General features: G+C 50.7%; 7 protein-coding genes across 7 annotated transcripts; 4 read left to right on the forward strand and 3 right to left on the reverse strand.

Annotated features, from left to right (window-relative positions):
* Positions 1 to 171: 171 nt before the first annotated feature.
* On the reverse strand, positions 172 to 2,652 carry COCSADRAFT_157073 (uncharacterized protein; the record flags this gene model as incomplete). The annotated part of the gene is made up of 3 exons (XM_007698013.1): positions 172 to 2,008; positions 2,057 to 2,244; positions 2,302 to 2,652. The coding sequence occupies 3 exons, from the start codon at positions 2,650 to 2,652 to the stop codon at positions 172 to 174; spliced, it is 2,376 nt and encodes a 791-aa protein (XP_007696203.1).
* A 258-nt stretch (positions 2,653 to 2,910) lies between these two features.
* COCSADRAFT_157074 (uncharacterized protein) lies at positions 2,911 to 3,365 on the forward strand (the record flags this gene model as incomplete). The annotated part of the gene is made up of 5 exons (XM_007698014.1): positions 2,911 to 2,951; positions 3,005 to 3,042; positions 3,097 to 3,167; positions 3,220 to 3,306; positions 3,357 to 3,365. The coding sequence occupies 5 exons, from the start codon at positions 2,911 to 2,913 to the stop codon at positions 3,363 to 3,365; spliced, it is 246 nt and encodes an 81-aa protein (XP_007696204.1).
* Positions 3,366 to 3,679: 314 nt separating this feature from the next.
* COCSADRAFT_33534 (uncharacterized protein) lies at positions 3,680 to 4,472 on the forward strand. The gene is made up of 3 exons (XM_007697378.1): positions 3,680 to 3,963; positions 4,020 to 4,160; positions 4,213 to 4,472. Exons 1-3 carry the CDS (start codon positions 3,830 to 3,832, stop codon positions 4,394 to 4,396), a joined length of 459 nt encoding a protein of 152 aa, XP_007695568.1. The 5' UTR covers positions 3,680 to 3,829; the 3' UTR covers positions 4,397 to 4,472.
* Positions 4,473 to 4,630: 158 nt separating this feature from the next.
* Positions 4,631 to 7,286, forward strand: COCSADRAFT_109430 (uncharacterized protein). Its single transcript, XM_007698015.1, has 8 exons — positions 4,631 to 4,838; positions 4,891 to 4,978; positions 5,033 to 5,108; positions 5,159 to 5,452; positions 5,504 to 5,776; positions 5,833 to 6,244; positions 6,294 to 6,805; positions 6,859 to 7,286. The coding sequence occupies exons 1-8, from the start codon at positions 4,751 to 4,753 to the stop codon at positions 7,057 to 7,059; spliced, it is 1,944 nt and encodes a 647-aa protein (XP_007696205.1). The 5' UTR covers positions 4,631 to 4,750; the 3' UTR covers positions 7,060 to 7,286.
* Positions 7,287 to 7,295: 9 nt separating this feature from the next.
* On the forward strand, positions 7,296 to 8,779 carry COCSADRAFT_275043 (uncharacterized protein). The gene has a single exon (XM_007698016.1). The coding sequence runs from the start codon at positions 7,363 to 7,365 to the stop codon at positions 8,557 to 8,559; it is 1,197 nt and encodes a 398-aa protein (XP_007696206.1). The 5' UTR covers positions 7,296 to 7,362; the 3' UTR covers positions 8,560 to 8,779.
* Position 8,780: 1 nt separating this feature from the next.
* On the reverse strand, positions 8,781 to 9,967 carry COCSADRAFT_275042 (uncharacterized protein). The gene is made up of 3 exons (XM_007698017.1): positions 9,768 to 9,967; positions 9,229 to 9,705; positions 8,781 to 9,173 (listed from the first exon to the last, which is right to left on the reverse strand). The coding sequence occupies exons 1-3, from the start codon at positions 9,826 to 9,828 to the stop codon at positions 8,908 to 8,910; spliced, it is 804 nt and encodes a 267-aa protein (XP_007696207.1). The 5' UTR covers positions 9,829 to 9,967; the 3' UTR covers positions 8,781 to 8,907.
* A 1,925-nt stretch (positions 9,968 to 11,892) lies between these two features.
* COCSADRAFT_275220 (uncharacterized protein) lies at positions 11,893 to 12,865 on the reverse strand. Its single transcript, XM_007698018.1, has one exon. The coding sequence runs from the start codon at positions 12,765 to 12,767 to the stop codon at positions 12,381 to 12,383; it is 387 nt and encodes a 128-aa protein (XP_007696208.1). The 5' UTR covers positions 12,768 to 12,865; the 3' UTR covers positions 11,893 to 12,380.
* Positions 12,866 to 14,838: the final 1,973 nt, after the last annotated feature.

The raw sequence follows: 14,838 nt of genomic DNA on the forward strand, positions 1-14,838 counted from the left end.
ATTGATATGGTTCTGTACGCTCACAGTATTAAGATGTCTCCTAGTTGGTATCTACCATGTAGGTGTGTGTACAAGAAAACACGACAAACGCAAAAAGGCCATCTATTGGACCTAAAAACAAGAAGAGAAAAAAAGGCTAAATGACCACGCAGCATAACACTACCCTAACGCTCAAGATTTGAACGTTTTGCTCCGGCCCGCAACCTCCTTTTGCGCCCTCGGCAATCCCTTGGGAGCATCCGCCATGCCTGCAAATGCTGTGAACCCTGCCTTCTTCTTCTTTTTGTCTTTCTTGTCCTTCTTCTTCGCTTTCGGGTCCTCGTCTTCAGCATGCAGCACTGACTTAGCATTTGCATAATCAAAGACAGCCTCATCACCGTTGCGTGCTGCAGCTTGGGCAGCGGCTTCTTCCTTCTTCTTCTGTTTCCTTGCAGCTTTCCTTGCAGCCTTTTCCCGGGCCTGTATGGCTTCTGAGCTTTCTTCAGGTGCGTCCAGCATAATTTCGTCCCGCGTCATTGAATCGAGAGACTGTAAAGAAGGTGCTTGCTCCTGAGCGTCACCTCGCTTTCGTTTCTTTCCTCCGCCCAAGTGCTTCACAACAAATGTGTCGGTTTGTTGATCTTCCGCCGGTCTCATCTCCTTTGGTACAAAGGTGTGTTGCGGTTTCTCGGCCTTTAGTGTAGATGTGGCGGTTCCGTTTGCGTCGGCAAAGACTTGTGCTGTCAGAGGTGGTAAGGGAAGGGCAAGGTCAATATCGATTGTAGAAAGATGTTGCGTTGGCTGCGAGGCCGCGTCCTTTTTCCACAGCTTGCCCCAGAACTCTGAACCTGGAGCCCGAGCAGCAGAGGTATGAATCCCTCGGGCTAGTGACGTGGTTTGGCCAACTGTGGCTGGAGCCTTCTTCATTGTTTCTACTGCAGTTTCTGGTCCAGCTCTTTCTGCTTTTAGCATGTCTTCAATAGTCTGAAGTGTTGTGTGTAATTCTGGCCCATGCAGACCTTCTTTCTTGGCCTCTACAACTACGCCAACAAGCTCTTCTGCATGGGATCGGATAATGTGTGAAACGTGTTGTATGGCGTTGAAGAGTGCGGCCTTGTCTGCTGGCATTGCGCGGGCTACAGAGAATACGGCGTGATTTGGCATGATAAATAGCGGGCTCTCATCTTCTTTCCTTCCGAGATCGTCCCTCCATCTATGCACCGCCCGGAAGACGGCAAATTGCTCAGGAGTGAATTGAACCGGGGTTCGCGAGATAAGCTTATACCAGCCGCTAGATCCGAGTCCTGTTTCGCTGTCGTAGATAGGGTGTTCATACCGCTGTAATGATGTCTCCTTGGATTTTTCAAGTACATCATGGACCTTGTTCTTGTCGGGGTTCGAAAAGTCGGACTTCTCAACCAGCTCATTGCGCATGTTGTCATAGATGTAGAGAAGGAAATGAGTATCTGCGCGTGCGTATTCGAAGAGCTCTGGGCTGAGCGGTCTTATGCGCCAATCTGCAAGTTGGTACTGTTTCTGGGCTGTGAACTTGACGTGTCTCTCGAGCAAGTAGGCTAAACTGGCGCCAGGGTAGCCCAGTGCTCGGGCAGCATGGTAGGTATCGAAGAGGCCAACAATGTAGAGTCCCAGATCGCGCTGCAGCCACATAATATCCATGTAAGCACCATGTAAAACTTTGAGAATGCTGGGATCCGCAAAGACTTCATTTAAGCACTCCAACTTCCGCCGCCAAGGTTTCAGTGTATCCACTATCCAGTCCTTGTCGCGAGTGCTTATCTGCATCAACGAAACCATGCCAATATAGGAGCGATTGTCATGGTGTTCAAGATCCACGGCGATTTCCTTTGCTGTCTTCAGCTCAGAGAGCATGGTAGCCAGCGCTTCAGGCGTGTCGACTAGAGTTGCGGTTGTGGATTCAAAAGGCTTATATTGCTGCGGCTCGGCGTATTCGTAGACGTTTGCTGGGTATTCGTACTCTTCGATTTCTGTTTGGTAGGGATGCGGGTATCTGCACGGGATGTTAGCGTATGGCATTGACATGGCACTTTTGCCCTACTGTTCCCGTCCGCGCTTGTCCCTGAATGTCTTCAGACATTCTTCCAAGGGAATCTTCGCGTGTGGCTTGGATGTGGCGAGTGGGCGGAAGCCACCAGTCTCGTCGTTGGTCGGCACGTGCTCAAACTGGAGCTGCGGCTTTGGAATGATCTTCCTGTCGGCAATGTTGGGGCGGGGCTTCACGGCGGCCTGTTCACGGGTCAGACAATGGGCCTTGCTTTGGGCACACATGGCTGGAGATCCTACCTGTTCACTAGCCGGACTCAACCGCTTGACCACGCCGGTGTACTCATCCAGACTGGTGTCGGCCTTCTCAAGCAAGCTGTCGATGACATCAACAACCCCCCTCCAATTGGCGTCTATGGCTTCGACATCGGGTAGCTTGGGACCTACAGCGTCCGAGCTCGCAGCAGCATTCTGGAGAAGGCGCTGCGCGAGGTGAAGGAGGCGCGCATTTTGGGCGTCCAACTGGGTGCCAGCCTCGGGATTTAGCGACCTTTGGAAAGGGATGTCTGCCTTGCCAATGGCAGCGGCAGACCTGGTGGTTGGTTTGAGCGCGGCCGAGATCTCTGTCTGCAGCGTTTTAAAGGAGTCCATGGCGTCTCTCAGTATGCGTTCATTCTCCTGGACGGTTCCGATAGCGTGGGCTCTGGAGGGCGGCTCACTTTGACGTGGCGCGATGGGTTGGCGTGGAAAGGGTGCGCGTGTCGCAAATGGTTTGATGAAAGAAACCTTCAAATGATTTCAGAGTTAGCGCGCTTTGCTTATCGATAGTCAGGGCAGTAGCTGCAACCTTCACTCGGTCCTCCGCATGCTGCTCCGGCCCACCCATCTCACAAGCATACTACAAAAAATATGTCAGCCTCATTAGCACCAGAATGCAACCAAGTCAAAGAGTGGGTATCACATCTTGTTGTGGTGCCGCAACCATCATGCTGACATCTGATAGGCGTTACGATAATTGCTTCCTAAAGTGGTACAGCGAGAGTACGTCACGTATCTATTGCGACTGGGAACTGGCCCTAATTAACGTATGCACAGAATTTCTACGTGGCACTGCTACAACCGATGACTGCAAACCCATCTTTGAGCAGTACGAAAAATGTCTTTCTGTCCGTATATATGCCCAAGATGAACTGCACCGCATCTGACATGGTCTATTAGAGAGCATTGAATGAACGAGGTATTGATAAGATGCTTAAAGAAGTGCGCGAAGACAACAAGGAAAATGACGCCGAACATATGAAGCCTGTAAGTGTCGACCTATTCAAGTCCGAAGTATAATCTGATCGAAGCTTCAGAGTCGATGAGGATTGGAACATAGTAGTCCATCGTGGGAGCATTTTTCCTTTTGCTTTTCAACCACCTCCACACTCCAAGATCTATCACCATGTCCACCAACATCCGGCCAGGGACTTTGTCCACGAATGTATCCGGAAATTTGATTTTTTTTTAGACTCGGTGCCAAGGTGCAAATATTCACCGACCGGCCGGACAGTATCAACACCAGCTTTACCTCTTTGTACTATACTGCAGTCTTGGCATACCTATCTCATCTATATCTCTCATGCAACCGAAATATTTTAATGCCGATTTGCTAGATTCACACCTGTATAATGCGCTAAAATACCCAAGACGACATGGGTCCCGAGACACATTTGTTTCGGACCTACTATGCCCTATCCACTTTAACACTCCACTAGTTTATAAAGCTGCTCTCTTCCGCACTTGTTCTTGATGGATTACTGTTCGCATACCCATCCCTCTATCGAAAATGGCAACTAAAGTCGGTCTTAGCGTGCCAATGCCACTCCTTGCTCCTGTTACTGCCACTTGGGCAGTTCCGTTCGCGGCCTACTACCTTTTCCTCCAGCAGCGCATTGTAGCGAAGCGATTTGGCACAAAGACGTAAGTCAAAGCTGATTGATATATAAAAAGTGCTTGTAGACTAATCCTGGTGATAGTGTATTGGGTGATAAGTCGGGCGCACCTCAAGGCGCACTGGACCCTCTCTTTGTGGACACACGTGCGCAAGCCAACTTTGTCGAAAACGTACCATTCATACTCTCGATTGCACTCCTTGCTGAGCTCAACGGAGCCAACAGGTAATTGTACTACGCCGATGCATGATTATGTTGGATCTAACCAGTGTGTTAGGACTTACCTCAGCTACGCTCTTGGTGCTCTTTTTGCTCTCCGTGTCGGCCATGTTGAGCTTGGCTTGAGGGCTTCCAGCGGGAAAGGTCCCGGAAGACCGCTTGGTTTCGTCGGCACTCAGGCGATATTAGCTGGGCTTGCTGGATATGCGGCGTACTTGGTAAAGGACTACTGGACCGTCTAAGCGACGAATGCAACGATGTGGGGATAGCTTCAGCATTTGTAGGCTCCAAAAATACATATTGTCAGTGGAAGGAGAGTAGACGTAGATTTGTCTTCCGTGAAGATATGCAAATGTGTACATAAGCGGGCGACGAACTCCAAGCCACATGTGAGATGCAAGCGCATTACGTAGCTGTGGCGCCAAGGCTGTTCTCTACACGCTGTGGAGCTGCTGCTGTTCCCGTCCCCACCAAATCTCTGTGTACACGATATCGATTCCACCGGATACCGCAGACGCGCCCGAACACATCTGAGTTTCCGAATTACCCGCCGCTATTGACTCGACGTCTCATTTTTAAACTTGCCCCGCGGCGCAATGGAGGCAGCGTCTGCGCGCATGGCAACCCGCGATCGCTACGGCATATACGGAGATGCACCGACTTCACAACTGCAACGCTATATATGTACGCAACAAATGCCGCACCTATGTGGATGATGCTGATACAAGAGGCGCAGTGCAAGCATGTGACCCGCAAAACTTTGAGCCCAATCTGGCCCTGAATCTCGAGATCACCGACCTGATCAATAGTAAGAAAGGCACAGCGTAGGATCGGAGACACCCCACCACTACACAAGCGCAATCCTAATGACTTTCCAGGCCCCGAGAAGCGGCTGTCACAATTGTACACTATGTCAATCACCGCAATCAGAATGTCGCCCTCCTCGCGCTCAACGTATGCCTATGATGCCCCGCTTTAAAACAGCATAGCTCACCATAACACAGCTCCTCGACATATGTGTCAAGAATTGCGGCTATCCTTTCCACCTCCAGATCAGTACCAAGGAATTCCTCAACGAACTTGTCCGCCGCTTTCCCGAACGTCCGCCTATCCACTCGTCGCGAGTGCAGAACAAGATTCTCGAGCTCATAGAAGAATGGCGGCAAACCATATGCCAAACGTCGCGCTACAAGGACGACCTGGGCTTCATAAGGGATATGCATAGGCTGCTAAGTTATAAGGGATACATCTTCCCTGAAGTTCGCAAAGAAGACGCTGCAGTGCTCAATCCGAGCGATGTATGTGCATGAAATTGCTCGTGATAGTCTCGTATTTCTGACGATGCGTAGAACCTCCGGTCAGCAGAAGAGATGGCAGAGGAAGAACGGGAGGCGCAATCCGCAAAACTGCAAGAATTGATCCGTCGGGGTGGACCTGCAGACCTGCAGGAAGCCAACAAGCTCATGAAAGTCATGGCCGGATACGATACACGAAACAAGACCGATTGGCGGGCAAAGGCTGCCGAAGAGGTTGGCAAGATACAACAAAAAGCTAGAATCCTAGAGGAAATGCTGCAAGGCTACAAGCCAGGCGATCAGATCAAAGAGGGAGATGTTTTTGAAGTATGTCCGCAACGATGGCGGTATATGGTGGCCGTTGTTTGGCTAACCCGTGGCAGGAGCTGGCCAATGCCCTTCAGAATGCGCAACCTAAAATCCAGAAGATGTGCGAGGAGGACTCCGAGGATCACGAGGCTGTGGCGAAACTCTTCGAGATCAATGACAGTATACACCGGACGATACAGAGATACAAGCTTTTCAAAAAGGGAGATATCGAAGCAGCAAACAACATCCCTCAGGGAACGCTTGGTCGCAGTGGTGCTGGAGTATCTCAAGGTCCCAACAACACATTAAACCTGATTGATTTTGGAGATCCGGAACCTACACCACAAGCAGGAGGATCATCACAGGCTCAGCAGCAAGCGCCAGCTGCAGGTAACGCACTTGAAGATGATTTATTGGGCTTGTCATTGAGTGGAGAATCTTACGGACAATCTGGTAGCATAGCTCTGGGCGGTTCAAATGGCTCAGGTAAGCGGATCTATTTGAATTCTTGGTTACAATTACTAACATTTCTCAGTTCTTGGTCTATCTGGCATGGCGGCCCCGCAAAAGGCAACCAACCAAGCCATAACCGATCTCTTCAATGCAGGACCAAAGTCAACTCAATCGCAAGTCGCATCGCCCCCTCCATCTTCCTTTTCAACTCCTCCCCCGCAGCCGGCCCGCACACCAGACCCATTTGCTGCTCTCGCTTCTACCCCTCGACAAGCCTCACCCTTCCAGTATCAACAATCAGTTAAGCCGCCAGCTGCCACTTCTGGTGCGGTTGATCTACTAGGCGGTGGCGTCGCCGCTGCGCCGGCAGCAAACCTCGCACAAAGCACGGATGCCGCTAATGACGACGACGAGTGGGATTTTGCTTCATCTGTACCTGATACCTCTAAGGAATTGACCGTCACTAACACAAGCATCAACGTTCTTTTCAACATTTCGAGAGAAACAGATACAGTCCTGCTGATCCAATCACGGATATCCAACAATACTCCTTTGCCAGTCTCTGGCTTGACGTTCCAAGTGGCTGCCTCAAAGGTAAAATTTAACCATGAGCTCTGACCTTTTGCAGTTTGCTAAACAAATCTTAGGGTGCCCAACTCCAGCTTGAACCCCAATCAGGCGTCAATCTCGGGCCCAACCAGAAGTTCGGCATCACACAAAACATACGCGTGAACAACGTCCAAAGAGGTTCGGGAAATAATGTGAAGATGAGATGGAAGGCTTCGTACTCTCTTGGAGGACAGCAGAAAAACGAGATGGGTGAGATTACGAGCCTTGGAGTTCCATAGCCATTGTGATAGAAAAGATGCGTTGTTGCTTTGCGAAGGGCGCTTACCTGGGCTTTCACAGTGGGGGTGGTGAAAACAAAGTTTGGCTTGCTCTGAAAAGATATCCTTCAGCTCATAATATCCTATTTTGTTAGTTGCGTGGTACTCTGTAGGTCATCGACAAGTGTGAACGACGTCACCACGCTAGCGCCACTTATCGATTACAAAGTTATTCCACACCCTTGCCCCTCCGACCTTGTCCACTCATTCGTCACAAATCAGACTCGCCACTCTACCTCAAATTTCAAACTCTCACAAGCCAAGATGGTTCGCCATAAGAAAGATTTCAAGGGCAACAACAAGTTCAAGAACCCCGCCAAAGCACGCCCTGCGCCTCGCCCGCGCCGCGCCTCAGACGAAGAGGAGAATGACACCGCCAACCCAAGGTCTGCTAAGCCTGAATTCAAGGCCGCATGCTGGGATCTCGGCCACTGCGATGCGAAACGTTGTTCGGGTAAGAGGCTCATGCGCCTAGGCATGATGCGCGAATTGCATGTGGGGCAGAAGTTCGCAGGAGTGGTGGTGAGCCCAAAGGCAAAGAAGATAATAAGTCGCGAGGACAAGGAATTGTTGGAGCAATATGGCGCTGCTGTAGTGGAAGCGAGCTGGAACAGGATAGACGAGGTGCCTTTTGGCAGGATAGGCGGCAAATGCGAACGCCTACTCCCTTACCTTGTTGCGGCAAACCCTACCAACTACGGCCGGCCATGGCGACTGAATTGCGTCGAAGCGTTGGCGGCGTGTTTTTATATTTGTGGCCACCCCGAGTGGGCTGAATCGATCTTGTCGACCTTCTCGTACGGCCAGGCATTCTTGGATATTAACGCCGCTTTGCTTAAACGCTACCTGGCGTGCGAAAATGAAGAGCAGATCAAGAAAGCCGAGGAGGTATGGCTGGAGAAGATTGAGCGTGAATACAATACAAGCAGGACTGAAAAGGAGGAAGGTGCTGAGGAAGATGAGTGGGCGGGGGGAAACATGAACAGGCGTGTTATTGACGAGTCGGATGAAGACGATGACGACGAGGATGGAGAGAGTGGCGAGGATGACGACGAAGAAGAGAACAAGATCGATCCCAGGAACCCCTACAACATCCCGGAGTCCTCGGATGACGAAGAAGAAATGGCAGAACTGAGGCGCCGTGTGCTTGCCTCCAAGCCGTTTGCCAATCCTACAAAAAAGGACGAAGATGACGAGGACGAGGATGAGAAGAAAGCACCCAAACGTATACCCGTGACTGAGCCTTTGCCAAAGAATGGACTTCCTGCAGACGAGGACGACAGCGAGCCAGGAGAGGGTGACTCGCAAGATGATGAGTTTGATAGCTTCATGGCCGCACAGCCTACAACCGACCGCACTGGAATTGAGAGCAAACAGAGGATGAAGGTCATGGACAATAAGTACAAGGCTACCTTCTCAAGTGGAAGTGTAAAGGCGCCTAGTGGGCGGGGGTATCACTGATCATGTGACGGGTGTGTGTACAGATCTATACTGTATGGGTATGCAAAAGAGTGCCTAGAGGTGGGAAACCTAGGTTTAAATATAGATCTGTCTTGTTCAAGATGGCAGCTTTTTAGAGTAAGGAAGCTGTGATTCCCTAAACTGACATTTAGTTTTCCTATTAGAATGTGGAGATGAGTTGATGAAACGAATCAAACAGGACCACGTCACAAGGCAAGATTGAGATGCAATGGGAGATTAAAAGTTTCATTTCTTCTATGGAGAAGAACGCCGATACATGCCAGCTTAAAACATTTGGAAAGGAAAAAAGAGAGAGAGAGATCATGCTCTAGCACTAACCAAAGCCGCTTACATGCAAGCAGCACCGTCAATGCCAATGACCTTTCCGTTAACCCAGTCACCATCCTGAGAAGCCAGGAAGCAGACGACGCGGGCAATGTCTATTGGCTGACCAACACGGTTGTGGGGGGACCATGTGCAGGCGTACTCGTCGACCTGGTCGTCGGAGAGCTGGTCACCGTTGGGAATGTACTCACGGCACACAGCGTGGTACATGTCGGTCTTGATGCCACCGGGAGCAACGCAGTTGACAGTGACCCTCTTCTCACCAGCATCTGAATATATGATTAGTACGTGATTACCCGAAGTTTGGAGGCAGAATCGACTTACCGATAGCCATGCACCTGGTGAAAGTCTCAATAGCACCCTTTGAGCCAGAGTAGACAGCGTGCTTGGGGACACCCTTTGCCTGACCGGTGATGGATCCCATGAGGATAATACGGCCACCCATCTCCATGCGCTTGTACGCAGCCTTGGCAACGAAGAACTGACCACGAGTGTTGATGGTGAAGACACGGTCGAACTCCTCGGGGGTGACATCCTTGAAGTGGCCGAAAGACACAACACCAGAGTTTGAGCAGCAAATGTCGAGCTTGCCAAAGTGCTTGACGACGTCGTCCATGAGCTTCTCTGACTCCTCGACGTTGCCGACGTTGGCCTTGAAGGCGTGGGCGTCGGAGCCGTTGCCGAGGGCCTTGATCTCCTTGACAACTTGCTCGGCGCCCTCGACGGCGTTGGCGTAGTTGACGGCTACTTTGGCACCGCGCTTGGCGAGCTCAATGGCCATGGCCTTCCCGATACCGCGGCCTGAAGGTGATTTGGTCAGCTTGATGAACGAGGTATACTGTTCATTGCTAATGATGTCTTACCTGAGCCGGTGACGACGGCGACCTTGCCGGCGAGGCTCCATGTTTGCTCGATGTTGGCCATTGTAAATGTGTCGATTTGGTGATGAAAGACAAAAGTCTATTGTTGTTGTTGTAGTAAAGCTGTAGAGAAGAGAAGCTGTCGATGATGTGATGATATTCTGTTTCTACGGTCAAACAATGCCTCATATATACCTCCCAGTTTGCCATCCGGAACTCCAGGCGGAACAAAAAAGGCCTTTGGCCATGAGGTACCTCTGCTCTCCATTGCAAAGAACCGTCGCTGTTTCCCCCTCCATCACCCAGCTGCTACTGTTTTTCCCCCACCACCACCACCACCATCTCACTGCCCTCCCGGGTCCGGCACATCGCTCTCGCCCCCAAGGCTCGTGGGTCCTAGGGCTGAAACTGCGAGTGTACCTGCGCCCGCGCGCGGTTCCGTGGTGACAAGTCCCCGTAGGAGAGCCTGAGCCTCAGGGCACAAAGTCCGGGAGGAGGGGCCGAAGTGCGAAAGATGGGATGTCTGTTTTCTCATTGGATGGTGGATCAGGCCCCCCGATACACGCAACACCAAAGTTTCTACTAGCACTTCTATTACTCTATGAATCAAGACTATTCTTGTCATACGGAAATAGAAACAGCGTTTCTTAGAAAGCGGTAATTGTGGATCATGTTTGAGAGTGAATTGTAGAGTAATCGCGATATGTGACACTCTCTCTTTCAGATTGTCCAGACGGAAGTGGGGAAAACTTCGTGTTCCCTGGTGCGACAGCCCTGTAGGATCGTAGCATCTAACCTCTGCAGTCTACGGGACTCCGTTATCGAGGCATTGTCTTAGTGTACATGAGCCACGCATCCATCAAGGGTCCGCCGTCTCCCACCAGTACAGCCCTGAAAATCCTACTGCTGACAATGTCATGTGATCATCGCAAACCGCCATGTAGTGGTAGTCCGGTAAGCTCACCAAGACCCGGCATCATGCTTCCCCAGTAGTAGTGCCCTCAAACCAGAGAACTGTTCAAAACACAAGCTCATGGCTCCCCATGCATTCATGCTGATAGGCCGCCGTTCACACCAGCGAACTCTTGGTATTCGGATCAAAGGGCCCCGGCAAAAGGCGCGAGAGTCGTGCAATTCGGCAACGGTGATTGTTTCTCCTCTCTACAGCCCTTGGTGTCGCAATGCAGTCGAAAAAGTGCTGGGTGGACTAGCTAGCAGCTAGTAGCGATGCCGGCGGCGGGCCCATGGCGGGGATCCGCGGGTTTGTAGGCCAACTCCACCCCCCCCCCCCCTCGTCCGTGCATGTCCACCTCACTTCATGTCTTCAGCACGCTGTATGCTGGTGAATGATTATGGTTTTCGGATTGCTGACAGCATCCCTTTTTCGATACTCGGGTTCTTACTACTAACGCCTATTTTGAGTTATTGGGTTCATGTGTGTATATTGGGATTGCGCTCGAATACGAGGGACCACGAGAGCTTAGTGGTACGGAGATTGGGCTGGATTGTTTTCATCCAGATTACAGACGCATGGGAGATGGTGGGAAAGTTGATGGGCATGCTACGTGACGTGGCTGGCAATCTTTATCTCACGTTTGGTTGGTGTCCAGATGCCGTCACTGGATGTGTGTTATTTTGACGACAGCAATACAACGGCCTCGACACTGCGATTATCCTCAGGGATGCCATTGGTTCTCGAGCGTATACCACACGTAGCCATCACGCGGGAACATGTCACTTCGACGTGGATACCGTCAACATCTCGCTGCAGGATCCGCGGAAGTATCCACAACCTTGTAGACAGGCTCTGGCGCAGAAGCATGCGTAAAGGCTGATGACTACAAAAGATGACATAGGGTATACCATAATATGAAGGACCCAAAAAGGGAGTAAAGAGCACTTTGTGTGCATGTGGTGTAATACAGGATATCATTTAAGACGATGGCAAACACATATTGGCTTTTGTACCATGTCTTACCAGACCGTACTCTACGTAGCACGCAAACGACTTGCCCGTTGCACTGCATCACTTTTCTAGCAACAACAATTCATCCACCAACCAGTAAGAAAACCGCCTCACCATTGTCAAATTGCACACACACAAGTTGAGCCAGCTCCGCCCCCCCGTTGAAAGCGGCTGTACTCCCAAAAAACGTCTCACCCAACGTCTTCGTGGTGTCATGCATGCTACATAACCAAGATACTTTCGCCCCCCCTCCACCCGTAGCACACTCTCCCCCAATTCTTTACAAAGAGAGCAAGAAAAAACGAGGGTTCCACCGATCAACACAGTTCACGATTCATTCCCCTGCGTACCCATCATCCTGTAACAGGTATATCCCGGAGTCGATCACCGTATATACCCGTTTACCCATGCACTGGTATGCCATCGTGTACACTTACCATCCTTACCATCCCACTTGATAACCCATATACCCTTACAATGAGGGTATATATGAAAAAAGCTGTGTAATACGTGACCTACCAACGCCCTTGCCTTGGTCTTGGTCTTGCTCTTCTCCGCACTTCCAAACAACGGCCCATTCGGACACCACCCGAAATGCGCCGCCGGTACTCCGTTCACCAACACGCCCAAACCCATGCGCACAGCCTCGGCTAGCCCGCGGGGCGGGCAAAACCGCAGCGATCTGCGCCGGGGTTGGGGTTGGGGGCAGGACATACCTTACGTCTGCTTTGTGCCGATACTATCCCTTTACGTGTACCTACTAACTCCTTTTTGGGTAGGAGTAGAAACAGTAGCGGAGAGAGGAATGGAGGTGTTGGGATACGAATGTACGTACGCACGTTTCGCTTGTGCTTTACTCGTAGGAATTTATGATTCATGTTATCTTCGGTCTTCTGGGAAAGGAAGGAGGGGGAGGGTTGGGCACGGATGGTAGCTGGGCTGGACCAGGCTGGGCAAACGGCGGCGGCGGAGGACGGTGGGAGTAATGTCCGACTTGCCGACCGTTTGTTTACTACTACTATATTTTCTTTTCTCATTTCATCTCGTGGAAAGAGGTGGGGAGATGGGGGAATAGTAGAAAAGTGGGGGAAATACGGGCTTTATGGCGTTGGATGCCTGACTGGTAGTAAATTTTCTTGCTTGAGCCTAGGAATCTGAGATGCAGGACGTTAGTCCTCTTTTCTCCCTCTCTTTCTCTCTGTCCGTCGGAGATTGAAAACGGGAAATAACCGATGAGTGAGGGCGGGCCGGTGGGCGTTCTGCGTGTTCGCTTCTTTTCTTCTTTGTTGTCATGTTGGCTAGAATACGTACCGTATGTACTACGGGGATTGCAATGCGGGCAGCCGTGGCCTTGGCGTTTTGTTGTCGTGGGTTATTTAGCGTGCAAGAGAGAGAAAGAGAAGGCAGAGTGACGAAATTGTGTATGGCGTTTTTTGCTGCTCGCTATTTTATGAGGAGGCGGCGTTAACTGATTTCATGTCTCTAGGTGTGTGGGGGGCGTGCTGGGCAATTTGTACACGAAGAACGACGTCAGAGGGAATACCCAGGCGTGAACTTGAAAAGACGCGTGGTCATTGGACGCAAGAGGAAAAAAACAGCCAGTCAGCTTTGAATTTGGCCAGCGTATCCCAGGATGATTTTTGAACGCGTAAGCTTTGATGCCAAAAGCAGGCTTCATGCAGCAAAGTACAGGTTGTCTGTTGCCCTCCGGGGGGATTTATTCTCTCTGCATACCATTCTGGTTGACACCGGAACATCATTACTGCATATAAAACCCGTAATTAACTAGATATACCCAGTAAAAGTGTGTAGTGTAGATTGGTGCCGCGTCCGGTGAATGACATGGGCATTCTCCGATCTGCAGTTTCCCAGAGAGTTGGCCGACATCAAGTGGGCGGGTGGTTGTACTATCCAGTTGGTTGGGTTTCTTTGCAAATGACCAATACGGGCGTTGGTCCAAGTTATCCGGAAAGCTTGCTGACTGGGGTAGTGGAGGGATGAGGCGGGTGTCTTAATGGTGTGACGACGTGTGTACCCGAGTAAGTAGCGTAGCGTAGCATCCGGGAAGAGGAGAGGCGAAAGATGATCTAGGTAAAGGATCGAAGGGGGGCGGAGGGGGGACGTGCCTTATGACGCCTTGCCTCGCATTATGCTCCACACAAGTGTCTCATCACTAACGCTTTGAGAAGAGGGGTGAAGAGGTTGCAGGTAGGGTTCTTTGTCCGGAGCCCAAGTGTCTTGCTCACCCCTTTTCACCGATCCTTTGCTGGATTATATACCCCGTGCTGCTAGTCAGTTCACTGCCAAACCGTGATCCGAATCCCAGTATCGACGATATCCCAGAGACTGATCAAAATGCCTACCTCATCTGTTCAGACGGCTGAGAAGGAACACCCCGCCGCCACTGCCGGTCTCGCCATACCCACATACGATACCGCACGCGTCTTTTGTTCGACCCCGCCAGCCATGGAAAGCCTCACAACTACCTAAGACACCAATTACCATTCGTGAACCACCAACGCGCCCCATGCTTGGCCAACATGTATCTGAAACAAGTGAACGCCAAAGAAAAAGAAAATAACACTCAAAAGGCATGTTTGCAGATGATCTAGGACGGAACGGTTCAGTTGAGGGTGTGGGCGAATGAACAAACGAGGAGGTATAAGAGTGCAATGAGGGAGTGATCAGCTTGACTGGCCATTCCTTTTGTGGAGGACGATACCGATTGATCAAAAATTCGTCGAAGCATTCCCGCGTCTACGAATGAGATGCAAGAAGAGGAGGATGGATGGTCCAGGCAAATGAACATGGTCAGCTTTTCCCACCAAAGAGAATCGACACTGGTCTATACTTCACTGGTACCAACGAACATTCACCGCATCTGATAAGATGGAAGAGGAAGATGCATTGTCTGGCTGAAGGAATACTGTTTGGTACGTATGTCTTGTCGTAAGTAAACTAAATTGAGAGCAAAGGTCGGCCTACTTACCGTCGTCAATCCTCCATGATTGAGAGGAGATGCCATATCATCACTGATTCTCATTCGACACGGTACCCCTCATCGCTGGTCACACTTGACACATGCATCGCGGACATTAATACTCATTC

Source organism: Bipolaris sorokiniana (assembly GCF_000338995.1).
Source record: "Bipolaris sorokiniana ND90Pr unplaced genomic scaffold COCSAscaffold_2, whole genome shotgun sequence".
NCBI classification, from domain to species: Eukaryota; Fungi; Ascomycota; class Dothideomycetes; order Pleosporales; family Pleosporaceae; genus Bipolaris; species Bipolaris sorokiniana.

Bases quoted from the DNA above. Each gene is read 5' to 3' on its own strand.
- COCSADRAFT_275220 (XM_007698018.1), bottom strand. From the start codon at position 12,767: ATGAGAAAAGAAAATATAGTAGTAGTAAACAAACGGTCGGCAAGTCGG.
- COCSADRAFT_109430 (XM_007698015.1), top strand. From the start codon at position 4,751: ATGGAGGCAGCGTCTGCGCGCATGGCAACCCGCGATCGCTACGGCATA. The intron at 5,453-5,503 runs GTATGTGCATGA...GACGATGCGTAG, and splicing joins CAGTGCTCAATCCGAGCGAT to AACCTCCGGTCAGCAGAAGA. The intron at 5,777-5,832 runs GTATGTCCGCAA...AACCCGTGGCAG, and splicing joins AAGAGGGAGATGTTTTTGAA to GAGCTGGCCAATGCCCTTCA.
- COCSADRAFT_33534 (XM_007697378.1), top strand. From the start codon at position 3,830: ATGGCAACTAAAGTCGGTCTTAGCGTGCCAATGCCACTCCTTGCTCCT. The intron at 3,964-4,019 runs GTAAGTCAAAGC...TCCTGGTGATAG, and splicing joins AAGCGATTTGGCACAAAGAC to TGTATTGGGTGATAAGTCGG. The intron at 4,161-4,212 runs GTAATTGTACTA...CCAGTGTGTTAG, and splicing joins GAGCTCAACGGAGCCAACAG to GACTTACCTCAGCTACGCTC.
- COCSADRAFT_275042 (XM_007698017.1), bottom strand. From the start codon at position 9,828: ATGGCCAACATCGAGCAAACATGGAGCCTCGCCGGCAAGGTCGCCGTC. The intron at 9,706-9,767 runs GTAAGACATCAT...AATCACCTTCAG, and splicing joins CGCCGTCGTCACCGGCTCAG to GCCGCGGTATCGGGAAGGCC. The intron at 9,174-9,228 runs GTAAGTCGATTC...TCATATATTCAG, and splicing joins CACCAGGTGCATGGCTATCG to ATGCTGGTGAGAAGAGGGTC.
- COCSADRAFT_275043 (XM_007698016.1), top strand. From the start codon at position 7,363: ATGGTTCGCCATAAGAAAGATTTCAAGGGCAACAACAAGTTCAAGAAC.